We start from the raw sequence: 21,805 nt of genomic DNA, 5'->3' as shown, positions 1-21,805 counted from the left end.
AATTTCACATTCTGATTTCTGTCTATATTTATAGGCATAAAAAAGGCAAAAGCTATATATTGACAATAAAGCTAAAATATGTTTCCCCAGAACATATTTTTACAAAAATCAACAAAAAAACAAAGTAAAAAAAATGAAGGTGTTAACTGAGTAGGTATCACCATTTAATAAAATTGATTAAAGCTCAACATTTTGAAAATAATATGTGGTCACAAACAGTTGAAAATAATCGATCAATATATCAGTCCTCTCTGTGCCATCTGGACCTCAATCTGGTTCTGTCTGCTGCTGTTCTGGGGGCTATTTCGAATGATAGACCTATACTCTTAAGGTCCTCAATAGTTCAGCTCCATGTCTCTTTGGGCCAACCTTTGTTCCTTCTTTTCTTGTGTTCATCGCAGTGCTGTTCTGTAGACATGTGGCACACGTGACCTATCCATCGCCAGTTCCGCACTTCGATTGCTTCTGCCAAGGTACATGTCCCTGCCCTGTCTCACAGCTCTTTATTCTAAATGGTGTTGGGCCAGAAGATCTTTTGCATGTGCCGCAAACACTTGGTTTAGAACACTTCTAGCTTTTTCTCGATGCAGACTGTGGTCTTCCAGCAGTCAGAGCCATATAAGAGAACACGACGGGCGTTACTTTTGAAGATCCTGATTTTTGTGTGGATGTTGAGGCCAGTGGATCTCTAGGTGGGCATTGCAAAAGCTTGGTTGGCTTTATTGATCCTGGTGTTAACTTCTTGTTCAGTCACTATCAGCTGTCACCTTACTGCCCAGGTACACAAATTCTTTTACATCCACTAGTGATTCCTGCTTATTGTGATAAGGTTATTATTTGTCACATTGTTCCTTAGGACTTGTGTCCTATCATGCTGGCAGTCCTACTAAGGTTTTTGGTCTTTAGTTGGAGGTTTTAAGAGAATAGTATCGGTGGCAGGATGCACCCCTGCTTGACGCCTGTGTACACTCTAAAGGATTCTGTGAGCTGGTTGTTGTGGATGACTTGGCACTTAAAGCTTTTGTACAAAGACTTGATGACATTGACCAGTTTCTTTGGGATGCCATAGTGACACAGAATCTTCCACAGAGAGGCACAGTGTAGGCTGTCAAATGCTTTCTCAATCAATGAAGGCCATATACAGTGGACTGTTCCACTCCTGTGATTGTTGCAGGATCTGTCACAGCACAAAGATATGGTCAATATATGATCGTCCTTTCCGGAAGCCGGCTTGTTCTTGTCGAAATGTGGAATCTACTGTTTTTGCCATGCGCTGGAGGAATACATGGCTGAAAACTTTGCTGGTGAGGGATAACAATGTGATGCCTCTCCAGTTATTGCAGTCACTAAGGTCTCCTTTCTTCAGTATCTTGACAATAATACCTTTCCTCCAAATGTCAGGGATTTCTTCACTGTCCCAAATCTCCTGTAGGATGCTTTGTAGGATATGTTGAAAATAAAGATAAAGCTAAATTCAAGTGAAATGTAAAGGAAGAGATAAAGATTTTTTTTAAACAAAAAGCAATGGTTTTAATGAAATCATTTATCTTGACCAACTTGCCAAGTGGCATGCAGTGACAAATGGTAAGTAGTGAGTAAAAGAAGCTGAACAGGACGGGGAAAGAAAGAGTAAGGGAAGGTTAATTGATCTGCCATTATTGCACATCCAAATACATTTAACTCATACACTCAGGTCTTGCCATATACTGAAACAAACCATTCATTGTAGAAATATGTCATTAATATATATTTGCAAACATTTTATTATGGCAGAAACACAACTTAGAAAAACATGTAAACAATCTACTATCAGAACTTCAGTGTAAGCTCACATGCAAGTGTATGCATGCTTGCATATGTGTACATTAATATATACATGGCCGAGAATACACTACAATGTTCAACTGACATATACAAGGCATAAAAATGTGACTGCATCAACAGTTAAAAAAATTGATTCTTTAAAATCAGAATCCTTTTGTGTGCTCATACTGATTTTTGCACAATATATATCATTGTTAATGATGAAAAGAAGGGCAGATCTCTTTCATTTGAACTTTTTCATGCATATATGGCCTGGACACTGTAGCTGTTACCTTAGACATGTAGTACATATGCAACAGATATAATTTTCTCGCAAATATTACAGACATGAATCATGGAAAAATTAGCTAGCTGAAGCATTTCCAAACACTGCTATCTGCATTAGACCATAAGGTTTAGAAATTTCCCATCACAACCCTCCTTTTTGCATAAAGATGGCAATAGCCAACAGTTCAAAGCAACAAACTGCAGAAATTTTATAGTTGGTTTTCATCACAAGAAATGGTGAGTCATTTCTACTTGCTGTGTGACTATCAAAATCACTGCCTGCAAAAACAGACTTTCAGAGGATGACTGTGTAAAATATTTTCCAAAATTCCTTTTGACATATCTCAGTCCTTTCAAATTTACAAAAAAAGTCCCCAATCTACATGAAATAGAAACAACTGATTTCTGCTTATGTTTCTTTTGTCGAAGTTCCTTTTCAAACATTTTTTGAAAACGGGGTAATTTCGTGCATTCAAGGATTAATGTCATCCTTGTATCTCAAATAAGAGTAATTCAAAATGCACAACAGCATAAGACAAATCTACAGCTTTGTATTTACTACACAAACTTGTGCTCAATCTGCTACTGGAGAGTCTAAGAAGTGGAATGGATGTACGACTGTTTTATTCAAAACAAGCAGAGTAGATGGTAGGAAAACCTTTTCACAGCTACTTTCCAAAATGTTCATGTTCAACAATCAAAAGCTCTCGCAATAAGTTTCAGCTAATATATGTGTGTGTAGAAAGGTGCAAATCAATGGCAATCACAAACACATGGACAAGGATAGTTTTAACTTCAGACAAACTAGACTGCTGTTTAGGGTGCAAGAAAGGAGATGAAAAAAATATGAATGAAACTGGGAATAGTGTTACTTTACAAAACTAATACAGATTTTTAGCTAATGGCCTAAATAAAGTTTGTGTTATCAGTACTTTTTTGGGAAAGGTTGTCAAAGCATGTACTCTTTTGTCTAAATTTCTATACAGCACAATACAGGCACACACACACATAGCTTTTTAATACTGCAACATGAGGCAACTATATCAGTACATTTTTGAACCAAAAATATCCCCAGTTCCAGAAGATCCTCAAAATTTCCTTTAAAAAAAATCATCATCTTTTCAAACCTTTCCACAAATTCCAGCACAATATTTCCAAGGTCTCTATCTGATTTGGTTGACACATTTTCTCTTTCATCTAACCTCTAAAACCCTAATCCCAATCTCACCCAGTGAGATAAATGAGCTTGTATATAAAAAATGAGATGTGGTTTTACCTGTAAAATGATACTGAAGACCAGAAACTCTCATCATTAGCGTCCCTATAACTTCAGGATGAAATTATGCTAATGTACTTAAAATAAAAATCACATCTGGCTCCTGTGCAATATGTACATATTTATGTATCTTAGAATATGTCTGCAACTACAGAATTAATGGAATCCACATCAGACTGTAGGAAAACTGTCTTAGTAATCATTAATTTTACACATCTAAAGCATACTCATATTTCACCAGAAAGACAACTAAAGAAACACATATGTGAGCTTTTCCAGTTAGAAAGTCCAATACCAGTATCAGTATATCAACAGTTGCAAGCATCTTTTTCTTATTGAGTTATCTGCCTTATATATAAACTACTTAAAGCTTGTGAACCTGAGCTGATAATTGCATAGGGAGATCGTCAAGTTTGCTGGTCAAGCTAGGTGCTATCAGGATTGCATCTGCATGTTAACATTGACCACGGACAATTATGAAAACCCACTATTGTTTTTCATGTATGCAGAGTCAAGGAAAACCTTCCACATTAAATAGTGCCATCCCAGTCTCCCAAAGCCTGTTATACATTCAAGCACATTGTACAATGAACAGGAAGGAAATGATGAAATAATAGTTTTTGTAAGGAAAACTGATTTTAAAATGTTTGTCATTTTATTTATGACAATTCCAAAATATGCTGATCATTAAAGTCTGATGACCTCTGCCAGTGTATGTGGCGCACTTTCAAGAAAAAGCAGAAATACAAGGCAATAATAAGGAAGCCAAAGCCAACACACATCCTGGGAGTTGACAAATGATGCAGAGCAACTCCATCGTCAGGCAAAGGGACATCACTCATTTTCTTTTGGTCTTTTTGCCACTATTACCAGCAGGTTTTTTAATTGTGTCTTGCTCACAGGTTTATAGGTTTACCAGCAACATTTTGCTACCTATGAATAAGCTAGTTTTTGTTTCAGAACATTACATCTGAAAACACTACACTTTTTTTTAAGCCAAGCCCCTTTTATCTACTGCTGAGAGAATTCTGGCATCATCAATAAAGCTGGGCTAATCAACCAAAATGATCACAGCAATATTGAAAACCAACATGAAGGTTTTCCACCATTAACAAAGACTGTATACTTTAATACAGCTAATGCACTTGGGAAAATAAATTGTGCATTTTAGACATCTCTATACATATTTCTGAGCTTACTATGACACAAAGCTACACTAAACAGCATTTAGACAAGCACATACAGTTTGAATACATAATCATTGCTCACAAAAACTGATATTCAAGAACTCTTGCATGGAAGAGAAACAAAATAAGTGAATCTGGAGTTCTCATACATAAAATAGTGAAAATAGTGCTCTATAATTCAGGCAAAATAATGTAAATAAAACCTCTAAAACATGAATGATTTCTTGGACACATTTAGAAACATGAGATCATCTAAAGTACTTAAATACTTGAATATGGGATTTGATTCACAGTTAAAGTAAGATAAATTCAAGGAAAATAATCACAAGAAATAAAATAAGTCAAAATGATTCTAAGATATACATAATTTTGCATTTTCCTAGTATAGGTAAAATAAATATGTTTATGTGTTAAAAGTATGCACAGGTGCCATGCCTTTACAAAGTAAGGTTTATTTGATATGCTGTATCAACCTATGCACTAGAGAAATAGATTACAAAAATGTTCCTCTGAAAGGAAAATAAATCTTATATTCAAAAATGACATTTGAAGTTTGACACTTAAGTATTTTGTCATTGACACAAAGTTGAGCACATATAAAAACAATAAAACTCAAAAAGAGCTAAGCATAAATAATTAAAACAAAGATAAGTAACAAGCAGGGATTGCACACATGTATAATTATGGCACATCACGGATGCAAACATGCATCGGTCACATAGTAACTAGACTGACAAACAGGCAATTTTGGGGTAAATATTTTGTTCAATAAGAATTCATTTGGCTCCTGTTATCCAGCTCCTTCATTTTTTTCTTGATATAATGTACACTTTTATCTCTGTCTACACAGATGTACATCTTCATAGGTCAGAATGGATAAGTACACTTCGTATAACAAACCTCTGCTAACTCAAAGATTCATCTCTTTGTAATCAACAGTTTCATAGTAAGCAGCGACATAAATAAAGCAGCTTTACAGATTTATGATTCTGTCATTGAAGCAAATGCATGATGCATCTATACAAAATCTCATTACTATATGTATTATTAAAAATAGAAGAATAATTTACATGAAGGAAACAGTTACAGAGGGCCATGCATAATTTGAAAATTCTATAACCGAAAACAGGTTTGTTATAAGTACTAATAACCTCATTTTAATGGTTCCACACTCCACTTTTTCAGCACAACTGCCAAGGGTAAAGAGCTTTCACTTGTGCCCTCTATATATACATGCTAGCTGCCAACTTATCATAATCATATAAAGCAAGCACTTCCAACTTCTCTTCTAAAATCGTAGCCTTTCAAAACTGCTTTGAGAAGAAATTGACAGTTAACTGGCAGTTCAAGCATGATGCTTCAGCAAGCCCTGTTATTTAGACAACAAGTAGACGTTAAATGCATGTAAGTGAAGATATTAATATTTCAGACAATTTTAAAATTCAGTGTCATGAAGTGATACAAGGATGGTATTAAATTGTGACTACAATTTTGGTCACCAAAAAAGCATTATAAACAATCATGGCAACAAAACGAAGTCCGCATGAATGATTTTAATAGGGAGAGAAACTGTTCTTTCAAAAATTAAAACCCCAAAAAACAAACCTTTCAGCTGCAAACTCTAATATATTTGTATGTTTGCCCATTTTATCAAGAGTTCATGCCCGTTTTTGTGCATCCACATATGCATAGAAAAAAGAAGGCATTGACTCTGACATATCTATTCACAAGTATGACTACTTAACAAGCAAACACAAAGACCATTTCTTAGAGGCCAAATGAAGAAATTTGCTGCTGAAATATGAGCTTGTTTTCATAAAAAAATAATAAAAATCATGCTGGCCTATAACACTATATTCTTCCATTATTTTTATGGAAAAAAAACACAGTTTGATTTACTCTTGCTAAGGCAATGACTAAAACTAAAATAATCATTGGTGAACTCCTTTCCTAAGATATTTTATACTAAAAGAACAGAAGTACGTGTAGCTATAGATGACTTTTCAGGCAAACAGACTACACTCAGTGCTGCCACACAAGCAGCGTTATAACTGCTTTACATATAGATTTAACAACTTTTTCAATGACAAGTTTTACAAAGTACGAAATGAGACATATACAAGGTTGTCTACCTACATTAAAATATTTACACTGCAGGCATGGCTTGCAAGGCTGTCAAAATCTTCTGCACAGCACCCTTGTTCCCATCAGTTTAGATATAATTGGAACAGGCCACATTTTAAAAACAGTATGGCTGCACTATTGTTTGTTAATGTTCTCCTAAATATGCTAAATTACAAGTGAGAAGTTTAAGGTCTTTCAGAGTTGCACAGACGTTAACTTCACGTATTCATCACATCACTACATAGTGATGTTTGAAGGACAAATGTTCCTGCTATCCCAACATTTGGGGTGGATCAGAAAAGAAACATCAAAAAGTGTTTACAGAAGTCACAGACTGGAAAAAACAAAGATGGATGTACAAGATGGGAGGAAGAATGGGAGGGACGGCCCGCACAGCGTGACCGCACTGACCAACAATGCACAATCAGGATAGAATGGTTACCAAATACTGCTGTTTTCTTTTTTTCACTGACACCCCAAGAGTACACAGAACACTGCTCTGTCCCTCAATCTGATTCCTGATTCATTTCTCACACACACACACATACAAATGCACATCATCACTAACATTTGGCAAATTCTGCAATAGATGACGAGACAGATAAGACAGATGATCACTGGGTCTTTAAAGCAGGTATCATTCACATGTTCTCTCTCTTTTCTGGTGTCAAAGTTCAAAGTTAATCCGTTGGTTGTAAGGCTGACGTCCCAGCACAAGGGCTTCCTCGGATTCAGTATCATTGGAGCTACTTGTGGGTGATCCTGCAAATTTAAAGCAGTGAAATTTTATGAGCTCTTCATGGCCAGAAAATTTTTATAATTCACCCAAGCAAAGCAAAGTGAGAGAATTTTTTTTTATCTTTGAAAGTTTTTTGAAGCTTTTTTCCTGCAGCCATTAACAAATCTTATGCTGTTTTACCTGAAACTCACACAAGTGTCTATACTGTTCTTTGTGACTGACAGGGTTATTTTCACAGCAGAAAATGTATATGTATCTTGGTGTTAGATGTTATAAATAGTCTTCTTTTATATTTTTTAATGTTTCATTATGTTATGATAGTATTCTTTTATTTTATATATTTTTTAATGTTTTATTATGAGAAAGATACTTTGAAAGACAGTGACAAGAATTATGAGGTTACAAGAATTATTAACATAGTTTTTGTACACACACTACATCCTAATTGATAAAGTTATGGGTACACATTCTCATTAATGTTTAACAACCAAAAGAAGATTAGTTAATAAAAGCTCATACACTTATTTGCAATTATCCATTCCTGTATATATCTGTACCTGCAGAAGCATACAAATATAAGCATTCATACTGGCATATATTTACTCTCCATATCATTACATATGATTGTTTCATGTGCAAACTCCAGCAGCTATCCTATAATCCACCACCACACAGCACACTCATGTTGTCTTCTGTAGGCGATAAGCAGACCATGCTATACTCCTCCTTGGTGAGCTCTATTGGCAGCTAGTTCAAGGTTGCATCATTACAAGATCGCTGTCTGAGCTACTGACACCTTACCACCCAAGTCTCTAAAACCTGCTTGTGTTACCCTGCTCTTTTTACCACACATCATACAAGAGAATCCCCCATTTGAAATTCACTGCTCCCTTCTCTTCAAACTGAGTCTGTTTGAATCTTTCAAGTTTTGCCCCAAGATCCACTGCTTTAAGAAGTATCTTTCATAATCAAGTGAACTCTTCTGCTTATTCATCTGTTCTTCATCTTTATCCATGAACTGTTTCTGTATTTGCCATAGTGGTATCCATTTGCTCTTGTATGCTTTTCACTGATGTATGGTTGACTGTCAGCTGGTTTGTAGTATTTCCCACACATCATACTGAGCTCGTCCCCATCACTGGGAAACCCCCTCTACAAAGTCATTTATTACGGATGGTGATAACAATCTACAGGAAGAAGAAGAGAGGAGGAAAATGAAGAGGACTAGATAATACTTAAACCATCTGACCACGAAGAGGAGGAAAAAGAGGAGAAATGAGTTGGATGAGAAGAGGGAGTGGAGGAGGAAGAGAAAGAAGAGAAGGTAAAGGTTCATTTGTATAAAGCAATATCCCAGTCAACATGCAAACTCCTTACACTGGACACGCCACAGCACCTACAAGGAGGAAAATTGGTGTTTTACACCTAAGCCAGCAACTAAGGCTATATCACGGCAAGGCAGCCAGCCCTGTAAACAGATGCCACAAGCAGAGAAAGAACAGCGCGCCCGAGAAGACAGCTGAACCCTGGACAGCCAACCCTCACTATATTGGTAACAGGTGCTAACCATTGCGCCGCTGTCAGCATCTAAAAGATAATCACAGTCAATGATGAAAAATAAAGAACAATGCAAAGATGTTACCCACATGCCGTTACATGGTCAATGGGTGCTCACTGCAGATTGAATGGCAGAGATGCACACATTGGAAAGCTTCAGAAAACAAAGGTTAGTAAGATCAGGGTATACTATAGCGATGACATCATATCAAGCAGCATATCATATGAGCTTGTGATAGGGTTAATACACTGCAACATAGTTTTCTTTTGCTAATAAACAATTACCCATTCTGAAGATCAAGATATTAGTTTTACCCAGATTTACTGTTAGTTTGTAATCTATTAGCTTCTTTATGTAAATTAATTAGTTTTGTTTATCTATCACTGGAAAACAGCAACAAGAAAATTTCTATTGCTTCTGAAACTGTCAGGATCTCATGTTTACCTCTAAGATATTCCTCAATCACTAGCTCATTAATAGAGATCAACAACTGCTTCCTTGATTCCACAATGACAGCTAAATAAACTTTATACAGAAAGAGAAAGTGTAAGTGAGAGTGTGTAAAAGAGTATGTAAAAGAATGTGAGAGAGTATGAGATGGAGAATGTGCAAGAGTGTGTGCATGCGCATATGTGTGAAAAAGTGCTTAAGAGTATTAAAAAAAAAGTGAGAGAGCAAGTGTGTGTTTTCCAGGGTTATTTAGGAGGAGGAGAAAATATTTTAGTCAAACAATCAAATAACAGCGAAATAAATGCTTAGCATGAGAGTGTTTCAAAGGATATAGCATGAATACAGTTGTCCAACCTTTAGCCCTCAAAGGAGGAGGAAGCAAAAAGATAATGCTCATGGAGAGTGCAATGTGCCAGGCGCTGTGTATATATTTGTAGTTAGCTCCTGTCTCGAAGAATGCAAACAGGACTGCACCAGTTATGGCAATCAATGCACCAGGCAACATACAGAGGTAGCGCCTTTTAGTTGGGAAGCATTTCCTTTCAAGGTAACACTGTCTGCCCTATCAGAACAAAAATGAAACAATTTACAATGAGGTTGTCAACTAGACAAGCAGATAGTGAAATAAAAAAAACAACAACAAAAAAAACCACACAAATTTGTAAGTCTTGAATCCTGAACTGTAAAGTCAAGCACAATAGCTAGAAAACTAGTCTGTTCAATCACATTATGCAATTAAGGCATAGACACATGTATCACACATAATGAATGCAATAAAGATGTATTACACATTACAATGGGCTTTAATTTTTATTTTTAATCTTTGATTTTAATTTAAATTTAATATCCACTGTGTATAGTTTAAGTAAATGGATGCATTTTTTCTTACCCAGACAGCTAGTACAATCAAAATCCCTGAAACGGCAGGGACAGCAATAAGATAAACACTAGTCCTATCCAACAGAACTCCAACTATGAGTGCCAGTGGCCCCAGCATCTGGAGAGTAAGGCTGATTTTGACACGTAACTGTGCCATGGCGATGAGTGTGACCCACAGTGAGCATGCCGACCCTAAAAAGTCACAGTTTGCCAGCACAGAGTACTCTGTCAGGCAATAAATATACTTGGCAATTCTGTTCCCATCACATGCATGGTAGAACTGAAATTTAAAAAAAGGGGAAGCTCAATCAGATGATATTCTTTGTATTAAGTTTTTTTTCATTTAATTAAGTTTATAAGATACAAGCCTTTTAACATCAGGATTCTCACCTACTTTTTAGAAAAAGCTCAAAACTTCAGTTTTTTTCTGTAATTACAATGACTCATTAACACAAATGCTTAAAACTCTCAAACTGACTATAACATATGCAGACAGCTGACATTAATGATGTCAAGTTTTATCTTAGGTCAGTCAGAAGAATTTAAAAAAAAATAACACCCTTTTGAAAGTTAATAACTGAACAAAATATTTTTTCAAGTAACTAAATTTATTAGACCATCTTTATTTCCGTAATCTGAGGCAATAATAATTATAGTCTATTTGCATTATGGATGAAAGCCTTCAAACAATTCTTTAAATGTAGTTTCCTGTGTTTTCAGATCACACCAAAGACTTATTCCCTATCATGACCGCTTCAAACACATTCCTAACAGGTGCTCATAAACAGTTTTAGAACCAACAAAAAACTAACCGTGGAGAAAAACATGTTATAGAAATACACTATGGCTTCCAGGTAGTAATGTCTTTTCAGTGACAGTCCTATTGCTGGAATGAAGAATAGGTTGCTCAAAGTCAAAAGCAAAAGTTCCAGTAATTGGTCTGCATCTGATGCAGCATTTGTGCCATCTGTGCAACCATATCCATCCCATCCTGCCAACATAATATGAAGAAAAATAATAGTTATAAAAAACGCTAGTCATTATTTTTCTAAATGTCAGAGAAGTAACGCAAACACTGTAAAGCTGTGAATATTAATTCTGAATGGCAATTCACCATTTCTTGTCTTTCATCTCCATTGAAAGCCAGAAAATTAAATGCAGACTGCAATTTTTTAGCATTAAAACTGACTGGCTTTATCAGTATAATGCTCCAAATGTGGATCACTTTCCTTTGTTGGATAATACCACCTAGAGCTCTCAAAATTATTTATTTAATTTCTACATAAATGATACAGGACAAAGTAATAATCACAAACCTCCAACACATCTACATGTGGAGAAGATAATGAAGTCTGAACCAGTCACATAAACCTTGCATGTTCCACGACCATTACAGCTGCCATCAACACACCCTTGTATGCTGACTTTAACTGTCACATTTATAGAATCCCTTGAACAAGCTCCCAGCTGAGCCCTATTGAACATAGTTATAACATTTCTCAACCAAAGCTCAAATTTGGATCTTTTGTTGTTGCCTTTGGAAGGGAAAGTGCTTCCATTTCCCAGTGATTTTGCATTTTCAAATTTGGAATTACAATCATGTTATCAATATTCACTGGGAAAGTCTAACATTTTGGTAAAGAAGCTTGTAAATGTTTATCATATAATTTTTTTTAATTCAACCCTCACTCCAAGAGAATAAAAGTAAGACAGAAATAAACATATATAATGTATTCCTTATTAAAACATTGTCTAAACACATAAAGCATTGATAAAAGCTGAATTCAGTGCTATAAACATAGATAACAAGAAAAAATGGTGAGTGAAGGGCTGACATCAGATCACATTAGCATACTAAAAGATGTATTTAAAAAGATTTACAAATGGCCATTTGTGCCTACTGTGCTTCAATTATTAATGATAATTAATATTATCAAGATTATTCAATATAGCCCTTCCTGCATACCACTAGTGTTATCAACTCATTTAAGTGAAACCCTTTGATATATTTTCAAAATATGAATTTGAATTTTCCTGTCTGAACGCAACCTGAATATTTTCTAATTTTTAACCACATTAGAAGCGAGGGCTACCCCAGAAAACAATCTAAAAGAAAAACAAATACCTAAGCATGAAATGACAGACAACTGTTAAGTCAAAAGGTATGAAAAGAAGGTCATCTGCTCCTACTGAACGTCGTCCTAAGCATTATCATCACTTTTCCATTTGCTTCAAGCACCTACTCCAAGAACAAGGTCTTGCTGGGGGAAAAACTAGGGAGATAAATCCATTAGCCAGGCAGGAAGGGAGTGTGTGGGTTAAGGGACGGTGGAGAATCGACTGCTTTTTGTTGTTTCTGTTCATTGGTCATTCCTGGCCAATCAGGAGTAGACAACTGGAATTGGGTAGCTAGTGGGTGGTATCTCCACATGGTCATGTCATCTGGTACAGTACTCTAAAAAAATTTGGAGGCTTTAATTAAAACTTTTCGTTTTCATGCTGTTTTGCATAATCCTACTTGTATACCACATAGTCTGACTTTTGCATGACTAATTATCAAACTAAACCTTACGGTGTTGGTCCACTGTGGTTGGAGAATGTTGTGAAGCAATACATGCGTAGAGCCAAAAACCACCGACCCTCCTCTGGGTATGGCACATAAATTTTGGAAGACTCCAACTCCACTTCCTCCACAATATCAGTGTTAATCTGAAGGGCATTGGCTCCCTTGGGGCAGCTGTTCATATCTGAGGTTAACAAGTGAAAATAACTGCGTTCCACTATGCCACACACACGTATATGGCTTTGAGTTTCTGCCTGCAAGCAAATAATAACTGTACATCATACACTTTGTCAGCCACATGTATATGGTTTCGAGTTGGTGCCTGCAAACAATACTTGTAGATCATACACTATGTGCAAAGTTTCCTTTTGATGCTGGCCTTAATACCAGTCAACTGGTAGGCATTGTATGAGAGAGTTCGAACATCCCACCTTTCATACACAAGGATATTACTGATTTCATTGAAATTTGTGCCCTATCTCAATGGTTGTGAACAGTCTTGGGTTCTCATATATCCTTCAGGGAGTAAAATGGCTTCTACAGGTCATACCATTATAAGTGTGTTACTTATTTTTCTTGGTGAACTGCACATTAAAAAATTAGTCCCACTTTTTCATCACTATTTTTTTCAAATTTTTCTCTTTGAAAAACATTATAAAAAATTTTTAAATTCAAAGCAATAAACAGTCAGTAAAAAATGTGTGAGTAAAACAAAGCTTTCTCATGCTGATTTTTGAAAATTTTTTATCTGTTTGTTCCTCTGCTCTTCGCAAGCAATATGTACATGACATCAGTTGTTAAGGTTCTGCTTATCACCATCCTAGTCACAATATTGGTTGCCTTTGTAGCCCATGTTTTAGTTTTATGGTAGTAACAACATCAGTTCATCCAAACTGCCTATTTCAAACAGCTTTGCAAGACATCTATTCCTCATACTTACACGTTTCCCTGGCTTCTTACAGACTGCTGGGTCTGCACATTAAAGAATGAAATCACATCTACTCCTACATTTTGTGCCATCGATCTCAAATTCTTTATTACGTCCTTTCTATAATTTTCAGCCATCCCAGGTGTGAATGAACCACTTCTACGCCTGCCCATCCATCCCCCGTGACCACCACCACCACCACCAAAAAAAAAAAAAAATTGTTACAAAAACACCAGCTTCAGTCAGATAAGCAGATATGCAGATAAGCCAAAATAATCCTGTTGTCAGATATCAGAATCAACTTATAATAATTTCTCTCACCATGTTCTTATGGTCAAAAAGAATCTGCACTATCAGCGTGCCTCCAATATCAACATGGTCTTCAATCATGAAAGGCAAAAGTGTTGTGCGGTTATACAGAACTCTGTATGTTTCTTCCACTCTGTTGTTTACAATCTGAACATATCTGGTACTGTAGTCTGCATCACCCTGATATCGGTCTAGAAGTGGATGCAAGTAACACTGTTCTTCAGACACCCTTTGAGTGACATCAGGAGAGGAGCAGCCTGCAAATCATGACAAATTAACACGCATCATAATTATAATTCCACCAAAATCCATCCAAAGTCAACTAACCTGGAAAAAACCGTCTGGGAAGAACTGTTTAAGCCTGTTGGTCTTTTCTTTGTATTTCTCTGATCTTTTATGTTACACATGATATAATTACCTGCAAGGTTTGGCTATTACTACTGCTATAATCAAATGTCATTACACATGCCACAATAATGCAGTCATCGTATCCATCACAGCTCACTGAACAAAGTGGTAATCCTCTTCATATTTAGTGTCTATTTGCACAGCTGATGCTGGGAGGTGATGCTCACTAATTGGATCAGTCTTATTCAAGCAGACATTGCAATACTTCCTAAAATGGTACTGCCGAGATATTTCTGCATTTCCAGGTTTAGATATCAGGAAAAAAATCTCAAAAGTTTGAAATGGAGAGGAATGCAGCTCCAAAAAATTAATGTCATAATTTGAAATTTTTATCTGACCCTGAATCTGGTCTTTGCATAAATGCATCTGGGTAGTATGTATCCTTTATTATAAAGAATGAATTATTTATGCATACTGCTGTTTTTGCCTGTTGTGCAATATGTACTATTCTTTATTCCTCACTTGTTTAATGACACCATGCACACAAATATACATTTGTAAGAAAATGCATGCAATCAAGCACATAGAGAAATACAGGAAAAAATTAACATTTCTGGATCAGAAATTAAGAAAAGAAAATCATCATATAGTGTAGCTAAAGGCATAAGTCTACTAGTGGGTTCAAGAAAACCTAAAAGCTTCCATTATAAAATAAACAGTGTTATATATTATAACTTGCCTTAAATATAATAATCTCATTTGGCAAGTTTTTTTTTTCGTTTGCAGCAGTTCTGACCATAATAACATCAGTGTTTATAAACAAAGGCCTGCACTTACCCTGTGTAAATGAATTCAAAGCATCATGACACCACAGCAGCCCTTACCTTGAGAAGACAAACCAGTCACAACAGTGGCCCTGGTGGCAGCATCCACAAGAGCTAGGTGCACAAAGTACTGAAAGTCATGAAGAGGGTTTGTCAGGTTCACTAAACATGCTGTCTTGTCAACATTGGTGCAGTTTTGCTGCATCAGCTGGCCTTTGTGGTCCTGGTAAGACAGCTGTAGGTGACATGGTGTCACATTGCAGTTCTTCACCTCCAGACTGATGGCAAAGGAGGACTGAGGCAAGGTGAAACTGTTGATAAAGCATTTCAAAATTTGTTCACAAATTAAGTTTCCAAAGTTGCAGGCCAGTGCTCTTCTCCTCTTGACTAAACTAGCTTGATGTCAGTGCTTTTCAATTATATTTTAACTGGCTGCACTTCTGCATAGATTAATATCAAAATGTGTTGATGCTGCAGGCAGGAAGGTAAAAATAACAAAATAAAGGCTGATGATTTCTACTATAGGTTGCTTGCTGTCTTAACTCCTTTAAAAAAGGTTAATTAGTACATGAACAGGTACTTCCTATAAAGTTGGAAAAGGGAAATGAGCTAGAACTAATGAGTTTAAGGAACTGCAACTGACCATTTCTTTACACCACCATCCAGATGCTAGAAAAGCTTACCTAAACCATCCTCTTTGACAGGATTGGAATGGCTTGCATGACTAGCGAACTGATCCTACATGCTACAAGTTATGGTTCACAACACTTTTTTAACCTTCACAATGGTTAATTTATTTTTAAACATTGTAAATGTTTCAGCAAACTAGTATTATTGAACACCTTGAATGAACCATGAATGTTCTAGCAGACCAACACTATAAATCATCTGGATTAACTCAGTCCAAGGCAACAGCTTAGCTCCAGTAGTGACAACAGAAAGCTCCTTGTGATTGCTACAGCACTTTGTGTTGTGAGCAGGTCGTAAATGGTACTTACTGTTATATTAATTAAGATCAATGAGGAATTATGTTTTCGCAGTTTATTATTAAAATCAGATACCCTGCTTTATCAGCTGTCCAAAAAAAAAATTATTTCAGCAAAACCCATTCTTTCATTCCAAAACCATTAACCAGCATGCAATTTATCATGCATGTATACTTTTATTTTGACATAAATGCCACATGCACATAAGAAGACTGCCTTATTAACATACTTTCAAAGCTCATCATACAAAGCGACTTCTTTTTCATTAGCATTTTGATTAATGAATACAAAAAAGCAGATCGACATACAGAGCATAAGCAGCTTATGTATTTCTCTTGCTCAAGTGTGTGGGTATATATACATACAGCACAATATATATATACACACAATACCATAGGTATAGATACGAAATGCTGGATCATTTTCAAGACCCTAGGTCCAATTGATTTTTTTTATTTTTACAAAACAAAAAGCTCAGATTGGTGTTAAATTGTAGAATCTTACAAATGCTCTTACCTTACTTTCATCCTAATAATCATCAAACTTTATAAATATTTTATTTGCACAATTTAAAATCTAAATAAGCTGAATGTTTTTTTTTTCTATATGAAAAGTCACTATAAGCAAAAATTTGGTTAGAAGCTGAATAATTTTTCTGTTGTTGAAATAACTGATTAGGGAAAGGGAAAGACTGATATGAACTACCTAATCCCAAACTATAACTTAAAAATATGAGGGAAAATAAATATTATAACACCAAGTTTTGGTTTTTACCTAAATCCTTTTAAAGAGTATGGGTCAGAAGTGGGCTTTTTGGACCTTTTCTACAGCCTAATTTAAACTACAATGTCCACAGTCTTGCATCTTGTGAACAGACTTTCTCACTCAGATTATGGAAATGATTTATATTTAAATGACTTAAACCTGCTCATTTAAGTTTTAATTTTGCACTTCAGGTTAATTTTTTAAATCAAAAAGCAGCAAATAATTAAAAAAAATATATATATATGCATTATCTTGCTTGCTCTCATTAATTTAATACTAATCCTAATTCAGTCTAATTAGAAAACATCTAATGGACACTTTTGTGCTTACTTCCTATTCCCTGTACCCAGTGGCATACCAAGGTTTCAGGCATCTAGGGCAAAGTGTGCCCCTGGTCATTATCGTAAAATACTTATTTTGTAAAGACAAATAGAAAAGGGATTTTAAAGATTTAAGCCAATCATTGCTGTTTGTTTCATTTGACAATATATACAAAGATAAAAGCAGGAAAAGTAAAAAAATATTTTTAAGAAATAGAAATTATTTTAATAAAAGTTTTATTTACAACAAAGCAGTTAGAAAAGGTAAGAGTTGTTGCTTTTTTTCTTTTGAGTGCCCATCATTTGAAGCACTCACAACAGCTGCACCCTTTCCCCTCCAAACCTTTCTTCAGTACACCAGTTCTGGTGGTATGGCTTGTTCATTTTAAGGGATTTTCTAATGCAGCAATTTCTCATATCCAGCCACATGCAGAGATTACAAAATTAAACAAAGCAACATCTAAGCTAAAGCTCTAGTAAAGCCACACATTGACTCACCGCACCCACACACCACCACCGTCACTGCCAGGAGGCAGTGAGTTTAATGAAACGATGACTGGATGGTTAGCAGCCAGCAAGACATAATCAGGGACAGCCTTCACCTCCAAAGATGACATCACGTAGTAAATACAGGCGGTGGTCAGACCCTGAGAAGTTAAACTGATAGTGTCCATAAAGAAAACAAAGAAAATAAATAAAGGTTTTCTCATGCAGTATAACCACAAATAATGCTGCAATACCTCCATGCAGGCTTTTTTGAATTATTTTTTTGTTTTTGGATAAGGATCTTAAACATAGCAAAGTTAATTTCAATGTCCAAAGTACTCAAATAAGTTTTGGAACTGCAGATCAGCATGAAAATGCAATTAATAATAATAATATTTTCAGTTTCAATGTAACTCTGGGCTCAAGGTGGGGAGGTGTAAATAAATATGAATTTTAATGTAACTAACAGAACCCTTGGCTTAGACATGCTTCAAATGCAGACAATATAAATTTCGCTTGAAAGAAAAAATCATTTAGAAAAAAATGCATCACCACAAAATTCAGAGAACTAAGACTGATTAGGGAAATCTGCTGTTTATTTGATTATGTTCGTGCTATTAGTATACACTTCTTTTGTCGAATGTATTGAAATGGACCAAAAAACCAATCAGCCCCCTTGTGAAAGACAAATTCTGGGGTGGGGGAGACTACACCACCCTATTTGGTCTCTTTGAATGTATAGCATACTTCAAGCAAATGCTCATAACATCACATTAAGATACTGTAATCTTTTGTAACTATGACAAATGCTAGTGGATCTTATTTAAGACCTGCAATTCTTCTACCCCCCCCTCAACCACCAACCATCCAAATCTCTCTAATTCACTCAGGCCAAGTCTCTTGTTTAGAGTCATAGATTTACATATATACAATGAATGACATAGATACTATAGGTCTATATTTAAATAGAAATATCCTTCTGACATGGAAATAAAAGCACTCAAAATGGAAAATGCTATATCTTATTAAAATACATAAATGATCTTTTCAACAAATCGTTAAAATGTTTTCAAGAAAATTCAGAACAGCTCAATAATTTTAGTAGAAATGCAGATACAGGTTTAAAAAAAAAATGATTAATCAAGGTGACAGGCTTGCTAAATTTCTGTTTCTAACCTTTTGTTGGATTTTATCGTTTTTCTCTGGAATAAGTGCGATTGCAAACCAGTTTCCGCTCAGTGGGAAAAGTTCGGTATGATGGATAGAAACATTATCAGATTTAAGGCTGAGTTGAACTAGGTTGGTACGATTTAAATAGAAGTCGCCTGGAAAGGTCGCATTCATGGGGCTAACTGCTGGGAGGCTTCCAAACTGCAAATATCTAAACATACCAAAAAGAAGTACCACAATCAATATTGCTCAAAATGATGCATATGTGCATATATATACTCTCTCACTTATTCCCCCACCCCAAGTTTAAGCATATTCACTTAAACTATTAAACACAGTTGCCCAACACACACACACACAAACCCCCTCCCGCCACCACCCAAACTCAAAGCATATTAAATATATTAATGAATTAAACACACTTGCCTAAAACACACACATCCTCATCCAGCCCCAACCCTTGCAATTCCAGACATATTCACTTAAACTATTAAACACACCACACACTCACGCCTTACTACAATCAAAGACAAGAATATCTGACAAGATTAATTTGTAATATACGAACACATCGATGCCTTTGTCATCACAGACACTGTTAGATTTGAAGGCTCGAAAGGACCATGTAGCGGAACTAGTGTCCTCAGGGATTGTATAGCGGTGCATTGTGACAGAGACATAGCCTGAATAGTAGGTAACAGGTTCCTCTGACTTCCATACTAATCCCTGGACGTTTTCTGGAAAAAAAAACAACAAACTATTATAATAAGATTGCTATTTCATCAAATTTTCTGACACATGAAGGGTGCAAAATATTGTTCTACCGAGTGGGTTCTTCCCATATTTGGGTGAATCCCCCCTACTTCTTGAGATACATGCCAACAAATATCAGCCCACTCGATCTTAATCATATAGAGATCAGTATCAGTTAACTAAGCCCTTTATCAACCTGACTACTGTTAGTTTTTTGTCAATGTTAGTGGTGTCCCTTTGCTTAACAGGCTTGAGAGCCGTTCTCCACATTTTTGTTTTTTGCTTGGATTTGTGGTGCTTTTACTAGTGCGCATTGCACCAACTTTATGACATCATCAGCACTGTGCTGGACTGTTTACTTGCCTGTGGCTTTTTGTTTTTCCTCTTTTGATATCAACTTTTATCGCCATTAGTCTTCTTTGGCTTACGTGATTCAATTTCTTCATTTTTACAAGTCGTTCCTGAGATTAACTTTCCATCAATGCCAAGCAGTCATGTGCTTCAATATTTTATTGCAATTTCTGCTTTGTGATTATGCAGAAATTCTTCTGATGATTTGATCAAGGTTTCTGATCTAGTCTGCTCTAGTTCTAACTTTTCAATCTGTAGATCTGTCTCACAGACATCTTGGTGTATGAATGTCATCCAGCCAAAGAATGACCTGGCATTCCCATTAACTTTATAGAGAGAGCCAAAGGAATTTTCTGTGCTGTTTGTTGTGTTTGTAATGAGCAGAGAACCAGGTTTTGGCTGGGATACCACATTATATAAGATTACATCATTATTATGTTTATTATTTAATTCAACAACTGTCACTAGCTCAGATCACTAACAATTCTGAGATGATATGATAAGCAAGCAAGAATAATACACATTCTAGAAAGTTCTTGTAAAATATATTTTCTCTTCACATACAGCCACAGATCACTTCTAATAGGCTTGGGGTAAATAGTATACAGAAGCAAGCCTTAAGATTGTTTCTCTACACCATTCCCACTGAAGCCTTCCCTTCCTCCTATGCTTTTTCTCCTTTCAGAATTACCTGTTAGGATTATCACACGTCAAAATCTCTAAAAATTAATTTCTTGTCAGAGTAGTAAATATTGCTGCTAGAAGAGTAATAACCTTTTCCAGTGCACAGCACTGATGTTTCACAACTTTGAATTGACTTATAAAGAACCATCATGCTTAATGATCCTAGCATTCTTATGTACAATATCCCTTCACAGTAGTCGAGTTGACAGATGACAAAACTCTGCTCAAGTTTTGTTATGGAAGGTCTATATGACAGTCAAGGTTTGCCCCAGTATAGCCTCCATATTTATCTATTCATACTGTTAGAATATTACATTTCTGGGCTATCTTAGACCGTATGCTATCCATGACATTTTAAAAGTGAGTTAAATTTTGATCGCTTTCATTCAAAAAATGAAACGAAAATGTATTTCCGTGAGTTCAAATCGTTTTGTGTACTATTTCATAGGAAATCCATATTGAGCAAATACACAAACGCCGTAACAAACAAAATGTAACAACATTTATCTCTTTTCTTTTTTGTGGGACACTATATAGCTACAGCAATTAAGTCGGTGGTGAGCAGTGGGGAGCCGAGAGCCTGCACTGCATGTAACCATGTACGTCTGCAGTTGTAAAATGACAACAGATGAACTTCGACCAAAGTTCTGTCCTATGACCGTCTCTCTATCAGACAGTCTCTGACTAGTCCAGTTTCATATAAAATAAAACAGCAAGATATCCTTGTGATTAATAAAAATGTCTGAAATTTTTTTTAATTTAATTTTTTTTTTTATTCTAACATTTACTTTCGACGAATTTTTCAACGACACTTAAAACTCACCCTTAATGTCAATTATGAAAAGCAGCCAAATAGGTATACATCGGTAGTGCCCCCTCATTGTCGATTTGATTGTCGAAAAAAGCGATGTTATAATGTTACTTTTGACCAAAAAAAAAGATTTTAATAATACGCATCAGTCACGGGCCACATTACAGATTACAGATGATTATCGCTTCAACGGTCCATGAAAA

At 35.7% G+C, this 21,805-nt stretch overlaps 1 protein-coding gene across 1 annotated transcript; it reads right to left on the bottom strand.

Annotated features, from left to right (window-relative positions):
- Nucleotides 1-745: 745 nt before the first annotated feature.
- On the bottom strand, nt 746-21,747 carry LOC112573436 (post-GPI attachment to proteins factor 6-like). Its single transcript, XM_025253809.1, has 12 exons — nt 21,615-21,747; nt 19,572-19,740; nt 19,010-19,214; nt 17,846-17,994; nt 15,337-15,587; nt 14,117-14,361; nt 12,877-13,121; nt 11,621-11,778; nt 11,117-11,295; nt 10,315-10,584; nt 9,780-9,987; nt 746-7,440 (listed from the first exon to the last, which is right to left on the bottom strand). Exons 1-12 carry the CDS (start codon nt 21,670-21,672, stop codon nt 7,346-7,348), a joined length of 2,232 nt encoding a protein of 743 aa, XP_025109594.1. The 5' UTR covers nt 21,673-21,747; the 3' UTR covers nt 746-7,345.
- Between the last annotated feature and the right edge of the window lie 58 nt (nt 21,748-21,805).

Source organism: Pomacea canaliculata, linkage group LG10, assembly GCF_003073045.1.
Source record: "Pomacea canaliculata isolate SZHN2017 linkage group LG10, ASM307304v1, whole genome shotgun sequence".
NCBI classification, from domain to species: Eukaryota; Metazoa; Mollusca; class Gastropoda; order Architaenioglossa; family Ampullariidae; genus Pomacea; species Pomacea canaliculata.
The sequence above is the reverse complement of the archived record's forward strand: the minus strand, read 5'-3'. Positions and strand labels throughout refer to the sequence as shown.

Coding starts and splice junctions, on each gene's coding strand:
- LOC112573436 (XM_025253809.1), bottom strand. CDS start 21,672: ATGAGGGGGCACTACCGATGTATACCTATTTGGCTGCTTTTCATAATT. Junction 10,585..11,116: donor ATAACATGTTTTTCTCCACG/GTTAGTTTTTTG, acceptor TTTAAATTTCAG/TTCTACCATGCATGTGATGG. Junction 7,441..9,779: donor TCCTCCTTTGAGGGCTAAAG/GTTGGACAACTG, acceptor TTAAATTTGCAG/GATCACCCACAAGTAGCTCC.